The sequence below is a fragment of the Arachis hypogaea genome, chromosome 6, assembly GCF_003086295.3.
Source record: "Arachis hypogaea cultivar Tifrunner chromosome 6, arahy.Tifrunner.gnm2.J5K5, whole genome shotgun sequence".
Lineage (NCBI taxonomy): Eukaryota > Viridiplantae > Streptophyta > Magnoliopsida > Fabales > Fabaceae > Arachis > Arachis hypogaea.
This window is the reverse complement of record NC_092041.1, coordinates 13685649-13708557: the sequence shown is the minus strand read 5'-3', so window position 1 is coordinate 13708557 and position 22909 is coordinate 13685649. Positions and strand designations below refer to the sequence as shown.

At 31.1% G+C, this 22909-nt stretch overlaps 2 protein-coding genes across 3 annotated transcripts; one reads left to right on the top strand and one right to left on the bottom strand.

Moving 5' to 3' along the window:
* Positions 1-14776: 14776 nt before the first annotated feature.
* Positions 14777-17221, bottom strand: LOC112696159 (probable LRR receptor-like serine/threonine-protein kinase RKF3). Its single transcript, XM_025748779.3, has one exon. The coding sequence runs from the start codon at positions 17093-17095 to the stop codon at positions 15089-15091; it is 2007 nt and encodes a 668-aa protein (XP_025604564.1). The 5' UTR covers positions 17096-17221; the 3' UTR covers positions 14777-15088.
* A 2681-nt stretch (positions 17222-19902) lies between these two features.
* LOC112696158 (receptor-like cytosolic serine/threonine-protein kinase RBK2) lies at positions 19903-22420 on the top strand. 2 transcript variants are annotated; one of them, XM_025748778.3, is made up of 8 exons: positions 19903-20031; positions 20203-20581; positions 20707-20958; positions 21029-21183; positions 21339-21418; positions 21514-21649; positions 21825-21977; positions 22067-22420. In XM_025748778.3, the coding sequence occupies exons 2-8, from the start codon at positions 20221-20223 to the stop codon at positions 22172-22174; spliced, it is 1245 nt and encodes a 414-aa protein (XP_025604563.1). In that variant the 5' UTR covers positions 19903-20031; positions 20203-20220; the 3' UTR covers positions 22175-22420. The 2 variants fall into 2 exon arrangements, with proteins under 2 accessions (XP_025604563.1, XP_025604561.1); XM_025748776.3 differs by lacking the exon at positions 19903-20031 and having other exon boundaries at positions 20046-20581.
* Positions 22421-22909: the final 489 nt, after the last annotated feature.

The window sequence follows — 22909 nt, the reverse complement described above, 5'->3', positions numbered from 1 at the left end:
AAAATAATATGAAAAAGAAAAAAATAGAAAAAGAAAGAAAAAAAGAAGAAAAATAATAAAAAGGGGACAAAATGCCCCAAAGCGAAGCTCAATAAGATCAATGCATAAGTGTTGTGAAATGAAAAAGAAAATGCATGAGTATGTGAAAAGGTGAAAAATGGGTAGTTAGGCTAGCTTTGAAATTGTATAGGATGTCATAGGTTAGGTGGGAAGTTTAAGCTTATCAAAGATTCAAATTTCAAGCTCACTTAACCATATATGCATCATACCTTGACCCTAGCCCCATTACAACCTATGAAAAGACCTCATGATATATGTATGCATGCATGAAATATTTGTTGATTGTTAGAAGAAAAACAAATCTTAGAAAGCATGATTTGGAGAGAATTGAGAGAATCGACCCTAAACACTTGAGCGAATAGAGTGCAAACACTACCGGTGAGGGTTTGATGCTCAATTACATGTTTCCACCCATGATCATCTCCTTTCATGCAAGTTTGTAAAAATATTTAATAACTCAATTCAATTATGGATTAGACTTGCTAGTCCTTAGCCCTTATGCATATATGCTTCTTGGAAATTGATTTATTTTGACCAAGCAATTGCATTCATTTAGATAGTTGCATGAAGGTAGATTGCATTTAGTTAGTTTCCATTGAATAAATGTTGATGCCCTTTGCTTTCTCTTGGCTTAAGCATGAGGACATGCTTGGTTTAAGTGTGGGGAGGTTGATAAACCCCATTTGTAAGGTTTATCTTGTGCTTGATTTAGGAGATTTTATGACCTTTTACCCACATTTATTCAATGAAATAGCATGGTTTTATAACTTCTCCCTTAATTGTGCTTAAGAGTGAAAACATGCTTTTTAGGACTTAAAATAGCTAAATCTAATTCTCCTTGATTCCATTAGATGCCTTGATATGTTTGTTAAGTGATTTAAGGTTTAGAAGGCAAAGATTGGATCAAGGGAATGAAGAAAGAAGCATGAAAAGTTGGAGAACTCATGAAGAAATGAAAGAACCGGAAAGCTGTCAAGCCGACCTCTTTGCACTTAAACGACCATAACTTGAGCTACAGAGGTCCAAATGATTCGGTTCTAGTTGGGTTAGAAAGCTAACATCCGGGGCTTCGAAACGATATAAGATTTGCCATAGTTGCTACACGTATGGTGGCGCGCACGCGCATAGTACGCGCACGCGCCGTTGCTGCCACCTGGTTCACTTAAAGCAAAACGTGGCCAGCGAATTCTAAAGCCTTGTGGGCCCAATCCAACTCATTTCTGATGCTATTTAAGCCAAGGATTGAAGAAGAATCAACATACTTTTGACCATTAGTGATAGTTTAGTTTTAGAAGTAGTTTCTAGAGAGAGAAGCTCTCACTTCTCTCTAGAATTAGGATTAGGATTAGGATTAGTTCTTAGATCTAGGTTTTAATCTTTGCTTTCTTCTACTTCTACCTTTCAATTCTTTGTTGTTACATTCATCTTCCTCTATTCTTTTGTTGTAACTTCCTTTATGTTGTTCTTATACTTTGATTGTAGATCCACTTTTGTTCCTTCCTTTCTCTTTCAATTCAATTCAAGGTAAATCATAATAATTGTGTTCCTTTTGATTTGTGTTGTTAATTCCTTTCAATAATTGTTGTTAGATTTTGTTCTTGTTGTTGATTTACTATGTTTTCCTTTTATGCCTTCCAAGTGTTTGATGAAATGCTTGGTTGGATTTTAGAGTAGAATTTTATACTCTTGGCTTGGAAAGGTAACTTAGGAAGTCTTGAGTTACTAATGTCCAAGTAATTGATGATTGGGAGCCATTTACTCTAGTTCCCACTAATTGAATTAGTGGAGAGTTAGGATTTATGGACTAGGATTGATATAGCTCATTTGACTTTCCTTTACTACTAGTTAGAGGATGATTTAATGAGATTAATCCTTGCCAATTCTCATATTGTGGTTAGTGATTAGGATAGAGATCCTTGACCACCAACCCTTGCCAAGACCTTTTTAGCCATTAGTTTACTTTTTTGCCATTTATTTTTCATGTTTCTTATCAAAACCCCAAAAAATAACTCACAACCAATAACAAGACACTTCATTACAATTCCTAGGGAGAACGACCCGAGGTTTGAATACTTCGGCTTATAAAATTAGGGGTTTGTTACTTGTGACAAACAATCTTTTGTATGAAAGGATTTTTGATTGGTTTAGAAACTATACTTGCAACGAGACTTCAATAGTGAAATTCTATACCGTCAAAAATCCAATCATCAAGCACCTCTTTCTATTTCAGATACTTTCATCACATAGAAGCCTGTACAGCTCCAGGGTGATTTTGAAGGCCTTATTAGTCCCTTATCCAAATATTCTTGTATTTCTTTTTTACAATATTCTAGATATTCTTTGTTCATATGTATTGGTTTTGCCTTTGTTGGTATAATTTTTTCATTAAACCCATCTTCATATGGTAAAGATATTTCATGTAATTTCCTATGCTGAAAAGCTGTGGGATTTAAACTACATAATTCTGTCTTAATTTTTTCTTCAATTGCTTTTATTTTATCTTATATTTCCGAAGTTTGTAATTGTTCTTCTATTCTTTTATGTGTAACTTCTTGGTTTAAGTAGTTAATTTATCTTGTCTTCCTTTCTATAATATTAACTTGACGCGGTAAGTGTTGTAAAATTTTCTCTTGACCCAAACAATTAATTTGTCTTACTTCTGTTTCCATAACACTAACTTGTGTAGATAGGTGTTGTAACATATTGAGCTCATGCTGTTTTGGTCTGGTGAGAAATTCAAAATGAATAGGATGATTGGAGATTCTTGTACAAGTTATTCCGTCGATGTCGACATTAAAGGGATATAATAATAAAGTAAAAGGATTTCCTAATATAACTTGATGAGATATATTTCTTGCTAAAAGAATGTAGTGGGAAAGCATACCCTATTTTTACAAATTTTTACTTTAGATAACTTATAGTCTATAGTCATTTTGTCATTTTCTGTCATTAGGACTCTTTCTGTAGTTTTCTCATAATATTTTGTAGGTATTAACCCTTCTTGTATACAATTGACATCTGCTCCTGAATCTACTATAGCTATTAAATCAAATTTTTCTTCTCCTACTATTAAGGTTATTGTAGTGAACCATTTTTGGCTTACTAATAAAGTTAGCATATTTATATAATTTTCTGTACCCAGGTTAATATAATTCTCGGGAATTGTTATGTTACTAGTCCCTTCTATTTGACTAACATTATTTTGCAAAGATTGTTCTTGGATTTTTATTGTGTTTTCTCCTTCTATTTTTAGTAATTTATAGTCCATATTAATATTTTGTTGTTTTAATTCTGAAACTTCTCTTTTTAACTTTTTTATCTCTTCTTTGAGAGAATTAAGAAAAATTTCTTCTTGTAGGTTTTTAAAACGATTATAAATTTTTTTATTTCTATGGGTCTTATTTCTTTCTTACTTTCTTCTTCTTTTTTAACTAATTCAGCTAATTGTCTTATGAACTCATTCCTTAATGGCGTATCTTCTAACTTGTCAATTATTTTGACTAGTGTAAAAGTTTATTCTTTAGTCAAAACATTTACAATTTTTTCACAGTTTCCACAGTTACATAATCATATTCCTAAACAATTATTATTATCCTGTTCCTCTTTTCCACTATTTCCTCCTGAGCTCTCTTCTTCTGACATAAGGTCTAATTATTGTATAAAATAGTCTTCAGTTTTAGAAGAACCCTCATAACTTGATTCTTCTTCTGACTCTAAATTGATTAGTATAGCTGTCAAAGCATGTTTAATCTTTTTATTTTCTATTTTATTTATTTTTTGTTCTCTCGTACACTTGTTAGCATAATGTCCTTATTTTTTACATTTCCAACATGTTACTTGTTTCTTCTTATTAGAAAATTTAGGTTTTCCTTTAGGAGTCTTATGAAATTTTTTATAATATTTCTGTTCATAATAAAGGGGTTTGTCTATATTATATTTAGGTTTTTTATAATTTTTTTTTAATTTTATGTTGTCCACTAGGTGCCTTTTCAGGAGTTATTCCATATTGATAACAGAAAGTGCTAAGCTCTCTTTTTCCCGTGATACTTTTTTGTTTTATTTTCTGTTGTATCTTGGTATCTGTGCATATTTCTATACCTGTTTGTACTATTATATTATGCAATTGTCCAAAGGTTAATGAATTATAGGGAATCTGGGTCCCGAACTGTGTTTTCGTTTTTGTAATACTTTTTCAGAGAATAATTTTGGTAAGGCTGCTACGAATCTTTTTTTCTAAAAAGGTGCATGTGCATCATCTCTTATTATGACTTTTGACATAAAAACATCTTTATACCATCTATAATCAGACATGGTTGGACATCTTAAATTCATTAATTGAGTTTGTATTCTATCTTTAAAAATACTGGGATCTCCTACAAAATTTTTAATAATAGTATATATTAATGTGGATGTAGCGTCTGGTGACTGATCTTCTTGTTTAATACTATTAATAATTAATTCTTTCTTAGATGCTGAGAAAATTATCCCACCAACCTTTTAATTGTCCTGTAAATTCTTGGGTTATCATAATTGCTGCTTCTTTATCAGAAGCTTTTCTCATCTTATAGGCAGTTGCAGCCATAGTCATATTACACATTTAATCTAAAATGGCCTGCTCACTTAATCCATCTATATTACATTCTATTAAGTCTGATCCTGAGAAACTATCTTGCACTAATTGTGTTCGCTCTTCTAGGCCTACATCTACTGGTGATGGTCTAGAATAATAATTTCTTGTTTTAGGATAATCTCTTTTATGGGATATTTTATTTAGTTCTAATTCTTCTTCCTTTTATAATGTATTAATTGTTAATTTTCCTAGACTAATACTCCTAAGTTTTTCTTTTAGTTCTTCAACTTCTGTTTCTACTTTAGATTTTAAGCTAATATTATCTAAACTTTGTAATTTATATATAGATTCTTCTATGGGTTTTTCTACCTTAATGACCTTTTCCATATTTTCCATTCTTCCTAATTGATTTTTCATTATATCTAACATGATATTAGTAAAGTTTAATTGTTGATGTAATTTTTTAATATCTCTTTTTTCTATATTTCCTTCTGCATTGCTATCTTTATAGGGTGTTGCTTCAACTTCTAGGTCTTTTTTAATTGGTATTTTAATAGTTTCTTTAGGAGGATATTCAGATTCTATTACTGATCCTGAGCTTGTTTTCCAAACAACAGTTTGTTTTGTTAAAGGACATAATTTCTTATCGAGTTTAGAGTAATAATTAACCTACCAATCAAAGAAGTATAAACTAATTCTATTTTCTTTCATAAAATCATAGAATAGTTCTCTTAGTCTAATAACTTCATTTTCTGAATGATTGGTAAAATACCAATCTCTTAGTGGTTTATTCTAATCAGCATTAAAATCTTGTCTTATCCATTCTTTATCAATCTCAAATGGTTCTTCCTTTATAATTACTGATAAAACTTGTGATTTCATTGGATCAAATTCCGAAGGTGATTTATATACAGCAGTGGCTATATTTGGCCTTCTGTTGTCAATTTCTACAATATTATCCATATTTCCTATTGATGAGTTATATATAGAATTTCTATGACTAATAGTTTCAACATTATCAGGAATTCTTAATGATTGGGATCTATTCATCCTAATTCTAATATCAGGTCCTTCTCTTATTATTTCTCTTATTCTGGTATTTTGTATTTGTGGTTCTTCAATACCATCAGATATTATCTATTCTTCAGGCATTCTACTTTTTAATTCTTCGTGTCTTAATCTTCTAGGTGTTTGTATATTAGATCTTTTTAGATTTGCATGCATAATTATCGTTTCTTCTTTTGAGGATTGTCTTAATGCTTTAAAGTCATAATTAACCTTAGTAATTTTATAATATATCCTATAAATTATTTCGAATGGATCATATTTCTCATTATAATTGTTTCATCATATCTTACTTGCAATTTTAAGGCGTGCCATGTGTATTCATTTTTTAAATTCATAGCATAATTTGGGTAACAATTAAAAAAAACTGGTCCATCATGACAGTTACTTTCTAATATTTCTATTAATGAGTCACTAAAATTTTGGAATCTGGTATCTCTTAAGGTTAATAATATAGGCAGATTAATTCCTATTCTAAAATTAGGTTTTATGACTACTTGTATTAATCCTATATGGATGAAGTTATATCCTTTACTGCTATGTTCTTTCAACTTATCCTCTTCTAAGATGGTAATAATCTTATTATTACTTGTTCCTTGTTTACAATATTCTAACATATGAATTTCATAATTTCTTCCTTCCCAAAAGTTTCTCTTTTTATATACTTTATCTTTATCTATTATAGGTATATTCCAATTATGAAAACTTTCTTCTAATTTAGCTATTTTTAATTCATTTTTAGTTCCAGAGGTGGATGCTTCATCATTATCTATTTTTATCACTAAAGAATTATTTTTTCCTAGATTTAAACTACTCATCGTTCTCAATAAACTAGCCATTTTATAGTTAGAATTTTTGCGAGTTACGGGACCACCCTCGTTAATCAACGGATTCACTGCCTTACTAGGACTTACAACTGGGACTATGATCTGGGCTGACCAACGTATTAACAGTTTTCACTGCTACTTCAAAGTTGTAACTATAAAATTTTGAGGTTTATCAAGAAAACTTGTAATAAAAATCAATTTTGAGGTTATATATATATATATATATATATATATATATATATATATATATATATATATATATATATATATATATATATATATATATATTATATGAGATGAATATTTAATTTTACAATTTTAGATTATTATATAAATATAATTAATATGATCTTATTTCTATTATTTGAGCATAATAATGTTTTTATGAATTTTTTATTGCATAATTCACTTTGACAAAAAAAATTTGATTTATGAAAATTTAAACTTAAACACTTACTATGATTAAGTTCAAATTTCAATTTATTTTATCACATTATATAAATATTAAATTCTTTGATTAAACACTTATTTGATTACGATATGATATTATATATAACTTTTCTATTGACAATTAAATTTCAGTTGCTACACAAATGATATATTGTTATAACAAGAATACATATAACTTTAAAAAATGATATAATCTAGGCTTTGATTATTTAAAAAATTACTAAGTGACTCGAATAACTCCACGTCACGAACCAATGAATTGCTAGCAATAGAAATGATTACAAAAATAGCAGAAACAAGTATTTGTGGGAATTATTTGTGTTTTAGGACTAGATAGAGACTCGTAAAATCTCCATGACCCGCCATGCAAAAATGGATGGGGACACGGGTATAAGTATCCACCCTATGTGATCCATTAAATACACGCGAATATAAAATTATTTAATTTATTTTAATTTATATATACATAAATTTATTTCTTGAATTTAGTAACCTTAATTCTTGCCTCTAATTCAAACTCTCTCTCTCTCTAACTCACTTTCTCTACCTTTCAAGTCTATCACTACGTCGTTCAGTATCATTCCAAAACATTATGTTATATTATTATATTGAAATATATTTTTATGTTTTTTCTTTTGAAATGCTATTTTTTATAATAAATATGTTATGAATTTTGTTGAATTATATTGAATTGATTATTGTATGATAATTATATTATGCCCTTTTGTGTTTATTTTTCTAAAAATTTTCAAAGAATATTGGTAGATACGAGGAGATTTGCGTTTTTTAAGGGAATAATTGTAGGATAAATACTAATTAAAAAGAAATTAAAATACTAATTTATTTTCAATAGAATAAATTATAGGAAGAATTTCAAGTGTATTACCAACTGTTTATCTTAATTATAAAAATATATATAATATGTATTTATTAAAATCAACCGTTAAGGTTATCGAAACACCAATATTCTGGGTATATTTGAAAACTTTCTTAATTATATATTGAATAATAAAGATTATTATTATTGATTTTTCTTCACATTAACTAATACTTAACGATAGTGTTTTGGTACACCATATTACTAAGAAATAGTAATTAATCTAATAACTTTTTTAATGACATAAATCTATAAGTGTAAAAATTTAAAAATCATATCATAAAATGTGAAATCTTAACAAGCAACAATGTTGATTATATTGTTTTGATTTTTAGAATGAATATAGTACCAACAAATAAAAGGTGGATACTACAATGAAGATGGCATAATTGTCTTCATATGAGTATATTTCTTTTTGACCTTTGGATGATGGATTGTATGGTTAGATTTTGATAGTTATAAAAGTGTTGTTTTTGTTTAAAGTGTGGCTAAATAAATAAACCACACTTTTAACCAAAGCATCTTCATGAGAAGATATTTTTGCCATTTTCATTGTAGTATCCACCCAAATAAAATTGTTCTAGGTAAATTTTAACAAAGACGAAAGTCTATAAGTATTGCTATTAATGAGAAATTAATCTATTTTAAAAATAGATATAATTTTTTTTTTGTACGAATTTTCTAATTCTACAATTGAGGACTAATCCACCACGTATTAATGCTTTATTGTTAAGGGTCTATCACTAACTAATGAATTGTTACACACAAAATAAAATTTAAATTTTAAGTAATTGCTTAAACGAACAAATGAGATGACTATTTAACTAATCTAAATTGATTAAAATAAATATTAATTATTTTTAATATTTTTAAATTATAAAATATTTATAATAATTACTACATATATTTTCTGTTTAATTTTTTAATAAAAATTTTTTATATAATTTAATTTTATGTATTATTCCTGATGCGGAACATACACTAGTTATTAAATAAACAAGGGAATCAGCATACTTTTTCTGATAATGGAATTTAACTAATATCCCTGCCAGCATTTCTTTTATGGTCTAATAATGGAATTCTTTTGTACAAATAAAATAAAGCTCACTTACCAAATTATGAACAACAAGAATAATCCAACCAAGCATCATAATAGCACTTATTTAGTTACACCCTATCTGATTATTAACTTTTCTATTTCTGCTGATATCTTTTTTTTTATTGAATTTGTTATTGAATTCTATGAATGAATGGATGTAATAAAAGGAATAATATACACCTAAATTATAACCAAATACACTTTAAGATTATTTTTTACCTTTTTGTAGTTCCTTCGTTATTTTTTTTATTTGGACATTTTGTAGGGGTTGGTTTAATTTCTGGCACAATGGTTGGTTCATTTTCTGGCATAGAAATTGGTTTATTTTCTGTTATAGGGGTTTGTTCAATTTGTGGCACTGGAGTTGTCTGGGACGGAGGTAGACAAACTTAAATTAGAACTCTAAACAAAACAAAAATAAAAGGTTAAGAAAAACAATGAAAATAAAATGGTTATAAGATTGAAATTTACTCGGAAAACTCACATCGAAAGCGCTTCTGTCTGTGACTGTGTCTCTTTTTGCACAACCATCATGTTCTCCTCAGTTTGGTCATTGGGTGATTCTTCTACAAGACTCAACCTGAAATACACCTTAAGAAAGTCAAAAATACACCCGAAGCATTCAAAAGAAAGACATGTTTTGTTTTTTGAGAACTTACGTAGTTCTAGTTTTTGCTTTTTTTTTTCTGCCTTTTTTTTTTAATAAAACATTAAAGGACTTTTTTTTTCTAAAAAAAATATATATAGAATTAGAAGTATAAGGTAATAAAAGAATAAATGCAACGGTTATTAGAAAGAGAAATTACATGCTTTCCGCCAATTTGTTTACACTACTTTGATCTGTGTGTCCTTAAGACAAAGGATCATCACTTCCTAAGTTTACCTCCGATATTCTAAACATAGAGTAGATATTATTCAGTAAAAATACTATACTGTTAAATCAGGATAACAAGATTTTATGAAATAAAGGTTCTTACGTTTCAGATGAGACATAGTGACCTTCTGTCGATCGCAGGTCAGCTTCCTTCTCCCTAGCAAACCAGAAACAATTATTAGCAAAGAAAACACCTTAAAATCGGAAATATACACTCCAACAAGACATACCCCTGTGCAGCAGATTTTTCATTGTTTTTCTTCTTCTTAGATTCCCTTAAGAATTCTTCTAATTCTTCAGTTTCAATTTCAGATCTGACAGTACATGCATAAAAGAACATGTTAACAAATATATTTTTGATGATAAACGGTAATATAGCTTACAAAGTACTCTACCCATGATAGGATTGAGCTTGTTCAGGAGATGAATCCTCAACAATAACCTTTTTCTTTTTGGATTGACTCTTAGAGAAAAAAAAAACAAGTATGAATCAGAAATATAAAATAAAATTGATCAGAAAATACTATCTAAAGAAGTGCTTACTTTTGGGGTGTTCTCTGAGTCTTTTTCTTTATTTTTTGCTTCACTACTGGTGATGATTCTTCGCTTCTGAAAGTTAATAAGAGACGCTCCGTTAATACATGAAATTTTGATAATAAACCGAAAGGAAAGCAATAATATTTCAGAACATTACTCATCATTCGATTCAGTCTCAGACTGTTACTTACTTTTTTGCTGTTCGGGTGGGTTGTTTCCTTATTGGTTCCTCTGAGTCTTCTTCAGTCTCAGACTCAGAGGTAGAATAGACTTCACTTTCAGTTGTTTCAGGCTCAGATGATGATGGTGAACTTGCTTTCCTTTTTTTTTGTTTTTTTCTTTCTTTTCTTTTTTCTTCATTTGTTTTAATTTCTCCTTTGTTTCAGCCATCTTTACAATTCCCTGAAACAGTTGAAATGTTAGCTAACAGCATTCACTTAAATAAAATACACCCAAGGTGTTCTTTTCACTTACCATATGTTCATCCATTTCTTCTCTCATTCTTTCAACCAACTGCTCTCTAGTCCAGTTGGCAATCCAGGGTTGTGGAGGTCTTTCCTCTCCTTTCTTATCTTTATTTTTTGATAGATGGAAGTAGACTATCATCAGGGCAAACAGGCAGCCGTCGATTGACTTTTTCTTTTTCAGATTGTAATCTGTTATGCCCTTAATGATGAAATTCAGAACATGTCCTCCCCAGTTGCTCTCTTTTATTGTGTCCATCTTAAAAATTGGTGCCAGGTCCATAGGGGGGATTTTGTTTATTGTGGTTGGTAACAGGAACGCCATCTGTATATAGAGGATGAAAATCCTCTTGAACATGAGGTGATCCTGTTCATTTTCAACACCAATAACCATCATCTCATCTGTCAGATTTTTTAGAGTCTTCTCCTAGAATCTTCTAAAAATCTGTTTGTTCTCTTTAAAAAGTTCCTTATAACTGACTTTCTGAGGAAATATATCTCCTACAAAAAGGAAAACAACATAGCATGAAAATTACTTGAAATACACCCAAACATCACTTGAAATACACCCCAATATAGCTCATATACACCTATGTCTGTAATGAGTTACCTGTCGTGTTGAGGCCAAGCGCAACTCCTATTGTGCTTGGTCTTACCCTAAACGAACCGTAGCCGATTTCGAGTGTGTTTTTCCCTAATTTAAAGGAGTTAACCAACTCCTTTAATAATTTGTGATGCACCCTTAGCAGCGGGATGTGCGTCAGGCCACGAAACCCCAAATCCCTAACAATTTCTTTCTTCTCCTAGCTCATATTTTCAAATTTCTCACTCAACAAATGAATTGCACACTTCAGGTCTTTGGTTTGCTGTAAACAAAGCAAAATTAGAGTCAGATATATTTCTATAATGAAAAACTGATTTGATCTAAGACATATATTTTGTGCTTACATATTTTTTAACCTGGTTTTTGCTTGCCATTTTTATTACAATGAAAAAGAGATGCTGTCAATATATTAGAAATACACCCATAGATCAGCCTTACACCCAAACCGATTTCATAAGTATTTAATTAAATTAGTTCAAAATGATGTTCAATTCACTCAAACATGGATAAATATACAAGGTCGAGCAATATTACAAGGTCAAGCAATATACACCCAAGGACTAGCAATATTAGAACAGTTGCAACAGTTGATTATATTACATTATATGGGTTCAGAAATATACACCCAACAAATTACATCATATACACACAACAATCAACCATATACACCCAATAAATTACGCCATATACACCCAATAAATTACACAATATACAGTGAAAAATCAGTTAGGAGAAGAACTAGAACAAGAAGAACAGTAAAATCTAGAACCACTTAGAAGAATAGTAAAACCTAGAAGAACTTAGAAGAAGAGTAAACCCTAGAACAAGAAGAACAGTAAAAACAGTAATATGAGATTTAGAACAAGAAGAACAGTAAAACCTAGAAGAACTTAGAAGAACAGTAAAACCTAGTTCTTCGATTTCAAAATCAGAAACAAAAATGTGGAAAATCTACAAGATCAATAAAACAGTAACTTATCTTGAATAATATTTCTTCGTTTTTTTTTAAGATTGTTGATGGAGAGTTCTATCTTTTGTTTTTGGTTTCTTCTAATCTTCGCGACGAGTTCGAACGTCTCTTCAGAATTGTAATTTCTTTGGAATGTGCCTTGAAACTTGACGCTTTGCGTTTTCTTTGAAGGAGAAGAGGAAGAGTGAGTCATAATGAGCGCGTTTTGCAAAGCGTAACCGTTGTGTGACGCGCGTGCTATTGATGCTCCATTCTAAGGAGTGAGTGCGTGTGTATTATTTCTGGGCTGGGGCAACTTGTAAGGCTTGTAGCCTTAACTGCTTGTATGTGTAGCAGGCCCGTGTATATAAATAGAGGCTTTGCCTCTGACAATACACACAGCAATAATAAAAACAAATACTTTCTCTCTCTCTCTTTCTTATATAAAACACTTTTTTACTTTCTTCCTTCACATACTACTAATATAATATTAATATATTATTTTTATAGTAGTACAATAGTATTGATAAATAGTGATACTGATGTTTTTTTATTTATACTTTATTTTATTACCTCTTTCTTATTTATTTTACAACACTTTATTCTCCTATTATAACAACCAAGCATTATACATGTATGCCAAAATTAGTTACTAAAATCAGCTACTAGTATAAAATATATACTGAAATATAAATATATATTAAAAATAAATTAAATCACATATATATTTATATACAAATACATTGATAGTTAATTTTAATGGCTGATTTTAATGTACAAATAGCATTTTAAATAACCACCTAATAAAATTTTTTATCTTTGATAAAAAAAAAAAAAAACTAATAAAACCTGTGGCCTTTATCTATGTTTTTCAAGTACAAATTTCTTTGTATTATCCTAAATAAATGTTTGGTGGCCAGTGGCCACTTGAGTATATATGTGTTTGTCCGTTTATTTATTTATTTGTTTGTTTTTTTTCTTATAGATAATAGTAACTAATAAATGATCAATTGTGTCCACCATGTGTGAATTTCATAAAATTTGGATTTAGATCCAATCTAACGGCTGCTGAGTTAAATTTAATTTTACCAGCTTGTCTCTTTGAAACTTGAAAGACCATAAAAAGTTAAGAGATAAAGACAAGATGCTTTATTAGCCTAGGTTACTCGAGAAAAGAACTTCAACCCTTTTATCATTATTGTGGATCCCTCATATTTCATTTAATTAAAATTAGGATTATTAAATAGTATTTGAAAATTTATATTGCTAACAAAAATAATTTTTTTATTTACTGAATTTTAAGAATAAAAAAGTATTATTTTTCTAATTATGTTTATAAAATACTATATTAAAATCTGTTCTTTAATTTTTTTAAAAAAAATATAAATATATAGTTATTTTGTCAAATTTTTAAATTTGTTGAAGACTTATTTGCAAGTTACTTTTGTCAACAATATGAGTTTTTTTGCTGCTATTTTGATAAAATATACTTAAAATGATTAAGTGTTAACCATAGTTAATTCAATAATATATATTGTGAGTATGTTTTGCCTTTAAAACGAATGAAGGATACCCATAAGTTTCAAAAGCTTCACTAACCGCAGTTTCATATATTATTCAATCCTCATCCATTTGTTGGCAGCAATCATAACTAAATCCCCTTCAAGTTCAAGATCTGTTCAACACTAATTTTGGCATAAAATTCGCAGGGAAATAGAATATGGAATGAGGTCAGAGATTACTGATTCATTTGATTATTCATGGCAGCCTCTCTTTTTTTAATTATTATTAAATTCTCTTTTTTAATTATTATTAAATGTACCCGGAGTCAAATATGCTATATTACACACCACTTAAATGTTCCAAAATGTCACCACCTCTACCTAATTTATTATCATCAGCCTGGTAAGTAAGTAGTAGTTATATTGTCTAACAAGTAACAACCAAGGCATTAATTTATAGTTGTGTTAACGACATGATCAATTATAATCCTATTATTAAATAAACAAGGGAATCAGCATACTTTTTCTGATAATGGAGTTCCTAACTAATACCCCTGCCAGCACTTCTTTTATGGCTAATAATGGAATTCTTTTTTACGAATAAAATAAAGATCACTTACCAAATTATGAACAACTAGAATAATCCAACCAAGCATCATAATAGCACTTGTTTAGTTGCACCCTATCTGATTATTAACTTTCCTATTTCCTCTGATATCCTTTCTGCTGGAGTAAGTTCATTACTTTGTAACATAGGATAAAAAGACTTCTTGAACCATATGCTATCCTTTAAGGAACTACTAAGGTGATCCACAGTTACAGTAGAAATTAATATACTAGCTTTAACTTAGCTTTGACCTAAATTTAGAACATGCTTGCTCAAATTGTACATTGTAAGTTTAAGAATTTTCTAGTGTGTATTATTAGTTCTAAAGGATCAATTTGAGTAACTGACAGCAAAATCAGCAACAAAAGTTGATCATACTCAATTGCCATCACTCCCAACTCTAAGAAAGAATCAAAATTTTGTACAACCTCAATATTTTACTTTACAAACAGAAATCGTGCTTAAACAATCATAAACTACAAAATCAAAATGTACAAAGAAATCATGCTGAGACTAAGCTAGTTCAAGATAATCAAATGATTTTTTCTTGTCCAAAGTTCTAAATTACCAGTATAAGTAGATGATTGAACAACTTCCCTGCCCTCAATCCACGCTCATGGTCCCGGACTCAGAGTTTCCCTCTTCTTCTTCCTTAAGCTCTTCTTGCTTATTAGGATCCGAAAGGTGTTTACTCTGCATTGTGAATGCCTGATAACCGGTTGGACTACAAAGCTGCCCTGAGTTGCTTAGAGCAGATTTCTCAATATCAATCCTCCCAGCAGTAAAAGGTATTGGCCTTTCCATAACCGAAGGCACAGACTCATCGGTCTCCAGCATCTTAACAACCTGGTCCATTGTAGGCCTAGCATACAACTGAGGATGTGAGCACAGCACAGCAACCAACACATACTTCTCAAGAACCTCCGGCGCGCCCTGTTCCGGCATTCCATCTTCAATAACATCCAATGATTTACCTTCCCTAACCAATGACCAGGCCAAGTCAGTCAGTGCATTTGGCTGTCCGTCGCTGTCCATCTCCAGAGCCTTCCTCCCACTCAACAATTCAAGAAGCACGACACCATAGCTGAAAACATCACTCCTCTCTGTCAATTGCCCATAGAGGGCATACTCAGGAGCAACATACCCCATGGTACCGGCAACTCTAGTACTCATATGTGTCATTCCCTCCGGATTGAACTTTGCCAACCCGAAATCTGCGACCTTGGCCTCAAATTTCTCATCAAGAAGAATATTGCTAGCCTTAATGTCCCTGTGAATGATTGACGGCTGCGCACCGTAATGCAGATAAGCCAAACCCCTAGCAGTTCCGAGAGCTATCTTCTGCCGAAGGGGCCAACTCAATTTCTTCCCTCTTGACCCAAACAAGTGATCATAGAGACTCCCATTTTCCATCAAATCAGTCACAATAATCCTCTGATGACCCTCTAAATTAGTTGTGGCCGTACAATAGCCTCTCAAAGCAACAAGATTGACATGCCTAACGCTGGCAATGACCTCAACCTCATGAGTGAAGCTGGCATCACCTGCAACAGAACAATTCTTGAACCTCTTCATAGCAACCTGAGATCCATCGTTCAACAAACCCTTGTAAACGTTGCCATAACCGCCACTCCCAATTATGTTATCCCTTGAGAAATTCCTGGTGGCTCTCTTGATTTCATCGAAGCTGAACCTAATCAAGGTAGTGCTCTGGTTCATGGAGTCCAATCCAGAAGAACTCAAACCAATCTGATCCATGCCAACCCCACCTTTCTTCGTAATCTCGTTCCTCTTCTTCTTCCACCTCAAGTAACCGCAGAACCCACCAAACAAAACCAACCCCAAAACAAAGAAAACAGCAACAACAACACCAATAAGAACCTTCTTACCGTTGTTGCTTTTCCCGGAGGAAGAGAAATCAAGGCCGAACAAGCACTTAGCGGTGCCGGTATCAGTAGGGTCAGCAAGATAAGCAGCGTAGATAGAAGTGTAGGACCTGCAATCGGAGACGTTGCCGACGGTGGAGCCGTTCAAGTAGGACTGCAAGTTGGACAAGCTGGTGGTGCAGCTGGCGCAGGGTGCGTTGTTATCCAAAGACTGGTTGCAGCTACTTTTAACGCTTTGGATGGTTGCGGCGGGGACGACGGACTCGAATTGTTGGAGGGTGGTGATGTTCATGCAGCCATAGGAGATCCAGGAGGTTTGGAGGCCGCAGCGCGAGCGAACGTCGAAATTGGGTTCGTATTTGGTGATGTAGGATTGAAAGGTGGACCAGCATGAGGCGGAGGAGTTTAACGGCGGAACGAAGCGGGATTGGCGGCGGAGGTAGTCGGCTTGGAGGAGGTGGAGGGTTTGGAGGACGTTGTGACACGTTGAGGATGAGTCGAAGGATGGTTCGGAGCCGCCGCCTAGGGTGGTGAGGAGGGTGGTGTTGAGTGGGCAGGTTACGTTGTCGTTTTGGGAGAGCGATGGCGGCGGGAGGAGGAAGAGAAAGAAGAGGAAGATGAAGAGCGACATTGGAGGTGCCTGGTAGGTGTTTGATAATTTGCCAAGAAGAAGAAAAGAAAGAGAATAAGTGGGTCTGTGATTTGAGTAATATATCATCGTCATTCATCACATCATTCTTCTTTCTTTCTCTCTGTGAGACTCTCAACGGTCAACACTCAACAGCCAGCCACCGTTTACCTTTCCTTTCATTCTTACTAATTACGATTATATAATAAATTAATAATAACAAGTTCGTTACTAGCTCAGCAAATTTAAGATTCTTTAGTGACATTTTTCTTGCATTACTAATATATATACTGCAGTTTAATTTTGACTTGAAAAAGTTTACTAGATATATACATCGTGTGAATGTATACTTTTATTATTATATTTAAAAAGAAAAGATGAGTTCTTCTAAACCATCTCTTAGTTATCTTCTTCTAAATTTTTATGATTATTAACGCGATGTAAGACTGAAGGGGATGAATATTTGATTTTGCTAAGGAACGAGAACAAAATGTGAGGTTAGTTAGTTTATACCGATAAAAATATAAAAATATTATTTATACATTAAAATTAATCATTAATATATTTTTATATAAATATAAATATTATTTAATTTATTTTTAATATATATTTTATATTAATAATTAATTTTAGTATATATCTTAACATAGTCAATAAAAATAATGATTTACAGAAATAGTGACAAAAACTGCTGACGTGCTTTTGACCAATGACCACGAGAAACTGTTTCCATTTTAGCAACCCCTCTCAACTCTACTTTATTTAACACATGCTCTTTTATGTACACTTATAATATTAAAGAGATCATATTTAAAATTATTTTTTATATAATATTTATAAATTATATATTTATTATATTTTAAATTATACAAATATTTTAATAATAATTAATAAATATTAAATAAAATTATTGAAATTGATTTTTTATTACTTTTTAAATATTTCAGTTATGGAACATTATTGAATATTGAGTACTGCTAGTTGGTAGTTCTATCCTTAAATTATTTTTATAATCATAATGACCACTCCACTGGTAATTAGTTATGCATAGATTTCCTTATTACTGTTAATTGTGTGATAATTAGTTCCTTGTCTTGTCGTGACGTGACAACAGATTCAAAGATGCGAGACCTTTAGGCCTTTGGGGTCAGAAAAATTAGGACTATAATAATTTCTCGGTGAAGACTATAATAAATTACTAGTCAAAGATCGCACACTAGTACTTATTGGGCCCAATGAAGATTTCATCCCAATGCTCCGCAAGGCCCAACTACCTTAGCTTCCAGCCACTTCCAAAATTGACAATGGAACAAGACAATCTATTAGGATTAAAAAAATAATACCTCCAACATTAATGATTAGGATTATATTTTTTATTTTTAAAATTTATTAAAAGTTTTAAAATTATTTTTAAATTTTATTTTATTTTAATTTTGTTCTAGAAAACTTTTATTTATATCAAATGTATTTTTAATAGTTAAATTTTAAAAAAAATTATGATTATTTCAATAATAATACATAACAACTAAAAACTGATAATAGAATTATATATCTTATTTGTTTGTGTTGAAAATTGTTTTTGTGAATTTGTTATTGAATTTGCGGAATTTGGAGATCATGTACACAACGGCTTAGGGGGAATGAATGAATGAAAAAAAATGTAATAAAATTCTCATCATAAAAACCAAATTGAAAAGAATAAACCTCAAAACAGGTGTTTCAACTTCCAAGTCTCACCCATAACAATAATCACATGGTGTGCTGAGCACACACGTAACAATAGACGAATGATAGATATAAGATCTAGTGAAATTAAAGATAGAATCTCAAAAGAAATATGAAATATGCATGAGTATGACGTAACTTAAAAGAAAATATACACGCAAATCTTGAAATAAATATACTGCGTACTTGCGTAGCTTGTTGGTTTGTTTGTGGTGGCTCTAACTTTTGACACGGCATTTGATATTCATAAGACAGAGTTGTGAATAACAATGGTTAGAAAATAATTAGAATTAATTTAGATGAATTAATATCATTTATATTTATATAAAATATCTGTATATTAATGATAAGATTGTATATTTTTATTACTTTGATTCTTTTAACATCTATATATACCTGTATATTGTATTTTTGGTGACACACTCAATAATATGTCATTTTTTTTAATGTAGTCTTTTACTTCTAATATTAATTAATCCCAAAAAAATAAAATTTTCTTTACAAAATACAATATTCATTTTTCTTAGTTTACCACGGTATTTTTCAACCTTACAGGTAAAAGACCAATCTTATAAATTTATATTTATTTTATTTTATTATTTTTGAGCCATCTATGAATATTGTTTTGTATAAGTACAGGGTATAGTGATTTTTAATTAAATGTAATCCGTCCCGGATGTAGTGATTTAGGTGGGATTTTATGTTGGCCAAAAACCGTTACAAGATGTAGTTGACAAAATTCTGCTGACCAAAAACTTTGAATGGCTATAGCGGTTTCTGAAAGTTATTTATCCTTAAATCGCTACTGTGTACCACCGTTTATGCAAGACAGTATTCCTTCTCATTCGTGGTTTTTGCTCAGCAAATTTGTTTTAGAGGGTGTAGCGGTTTTTTCCCAATACAAAATTTCACGTAAAAAATTAAGGTTACATTGAAAATCTCTACACCATGTAGCGGTTTCTATAGATATAGAAAAGTTGCAATTTCGTCTGTGATATTAAAAAATTATAATTTGATAAATTTAATCTCCAAATAATTTATATATGTAACTTGCCCTGAATAATAGATAAATCATGAATATAATAGTATTAGTGTGTAAGCTTGCGGTTTTCTTGTTTTGTACGTCTAGCGATGATTAATGTATAATCCACAATTATGGGTATACAATAACAAGATAGCAATCTTATACATGTGACATTATATTATTGGCATATCACCAAACTCTTCCCTTTTGCAATCATATTTTGCAAACTTGAAAGCAACATATGGTAAAAAGGGCAGTGATGGCTACTTGTTTGTTTGTTGAAGTGCGTCTCTGTTCACTGTTTCTTGGTCTCATTGTCCCTCTCTGTTACATGTCCCCAATACATACAAAAAGATACAACCATATAATGTTTTAACTTTGAAATGTTATTTAATCTTCTCTGCCATTATAGCTACCTAACTTCTTTTATTCTCAACTTTGTATCATTGAATAGCACCTGTTCTGAAAGATAATGAAGGACTTGTTAGTGGATTCCCCAGTTTGTGTTCTTGAGGATTTCCTAAGGACCTCAGAATCAGAATCAAGCACTTATTCTTCCAAAGAGCACACTTTGGATTCTGAGTCTCATCAAGATAAGCCTAAACATGTTTCTAAGTGGCACACTTTTGTGCAATTGCTCAGAACCAAGTCAAAGAAGCCTTTGGCCACATTGCATCCTCTTAGTGTTCTCAAGCTCTCAAGAAGAATGAGTGGTAGCATGAGGGAGACTTCACATGCTACCATGGATTCTCATTCCTCATTATTGCATACTTCACCCTGGAAGATCTTCACTCACCATGACTTACAAATTGCTACTAAATATTTCAGCCAAGGTATGCATTATGCAACTTGCTTTGCATTAAACTTCTGCTTATACCAATGTTTAGTAATTGTTTCAGAATAGCAATATATCTCTTTTTCTTAGAATTTATAGTAATTGTACATTGTTTTTGTGCAGAGAATTTGATTGGGAAGGGTGGTTATGCTGAGGTTTACAAAGGGTGTTTGCCAAATCATCAGTTAGTAGCAGTTAAAAGACTAACAAGAGGAACAGCTGATGAAACTATAGGCGACTTCTTATCAGAACTTGGAATCATGGCGCATGTAAGCCACACCAACACTGCTAAATTGGTTGGTTATGGTGTGGAAGGTGGAATGCATCTGGTTCTTGAATTGTCTGAAAAAGGAAGCCTAGCTTCAGTTCTTTATGGTAATGCAGGATTAATTGTTTAACCTTTTCAAAATTTTCATGTGTTGTAATTTCTTGTGATTGTTATTAGGGTCCAAGGAGAAGCTTCCCTGGTCTATTAGGCAGAGAATTGCATTAGGAACAGCAGAGGGAATATTGTATCTTCATGAAGGTTGTCAAAGAAGAATTATCCATAGAGATATAAAAGCTGCAAATATCTTACTCACTGATGACTTTGAGCCTCAGGTATATACACTATACAGCTATATCTTACTTTGGATTCTGTGATTCTAAAGGCACTAAAGACAAATATTCATTTTGGAAGATTCCTGGTTTTTGTAGCTATGAAATTATGAAACTTGTCTCTTCATGTATTTGAATTTTATGTTTTTGTTTCACAGATTTGTGATTTTGGGCTGGCAAAATGGCTACCAGAGAATTGGACTCACCACAGTGTTACAAGATTTGAAGGAACATTTGGGTTTGTAACATTAAGAAATAAATAAATTAATCCTCTATAATCTATATTTAAACAATTTTGGTAACCTCATAGTAACTTAGAAATGGGTGACACAGATATCTTGCTCCAGAATACTTACTCCATGGCATAGTGGACGAGAAAACAGATGTATTTGCCTTTGGTGTTGTGCTATTAGAATTAGTAACTGGCCGGAGAGCGCTTGATTACTCGCAACAAAGTCTTGTCCTATGGGTATGTATGCGACTTTTTACGTGAAGATGACAGTCGAGAATCATTGAATAGTCTGATATTGATATCTCTAGCTAGACTGCTTAACATAACACATGTTTACATCTTAACTATTATCTTCGCATAAAAAGTATCTTTACTTGAGTAACGACCTATAATAATGGATGGTTTTTTATAGGCAAAACCTTTGCTGAAGAAGAATAAAATTAGGGAGCTGATTGATCCTTCACTAGGAGGTGATGACTTTGATTATAGACAGATTAATGTTATGCTCTTGGCAGCTTCTTTATGCATACAACAATCTTCAATTCGTCGTCCCTCTATGAGACAGGCACGTTGGTTCATTCTCTACCTTTTTAATTTCATCTTCAGATTTATTTGAAGTTTTGAACTCTATATATATTGATATGTTGGGTGCAGATTGTGCAGCTTCTGAAAGGGAATCTTAGCTGCATCAAGTTTGCAAAGAAATCTCGAGTTCCATTCTTCACAAGAGTCTTTCAAAACGAGTTTCTTGACTCTGATTAGTTCAAATCAGAGGAAGCACTGAGAAGGAATTGTGATTATTGTGCATTAACAGTTAACACCATATATAAATGATACACATGCTAGATTTTTGTTACTAGATAATCAAATGCTTCATTTTTTTTTATATCTGTTTAGAACTCTAGATATATCAAGCTGCTCCTATTTATTTATTTTAGTATTGTCTGGTTGTAAAATTTAAAAATGTAATATTGGCAAGGTCTAGGAAAAAATAATCTTTTGTTTCAAGTTATTTCTTAAATCGTTTTTTATTGAAGAGTGTTGTCTTTTTTATTAATTAAAAAATATTTACTCTTTATTTATTGTATTTTATATCAACAGTTTTAATTTAGAATTTAAAATTTAATGTGTAAAATTTATGATATAGAATTTAGATTCAGAGTTTAAATTTAAAATTCATAATTTATAGTTTAAAATCTGAGATTTAAGTTTTAAAATTTAGAGGGTTGTATTTTTTATTATTTTTTTTTAAAGTGCATTAGCATTTTTTTATGGAGAAGTTTAGGGTCAGCAGATTTGTTAAAAGCCTTTTTTTTTGGTAAACTAAAGGGGCTTAAGCCCAAAAAAAAACAAAAACAAAATTTAAAAACCAAAAGACCAAAACAGCAAAGAAAGTCTTATTAAAAGTCTTATTAAATATATATGGACTTGGACCCTATCGCCCAAACTATTTAAGAACCGAAATATCTTAAACTAGCCCAATAGTACAAAAATATT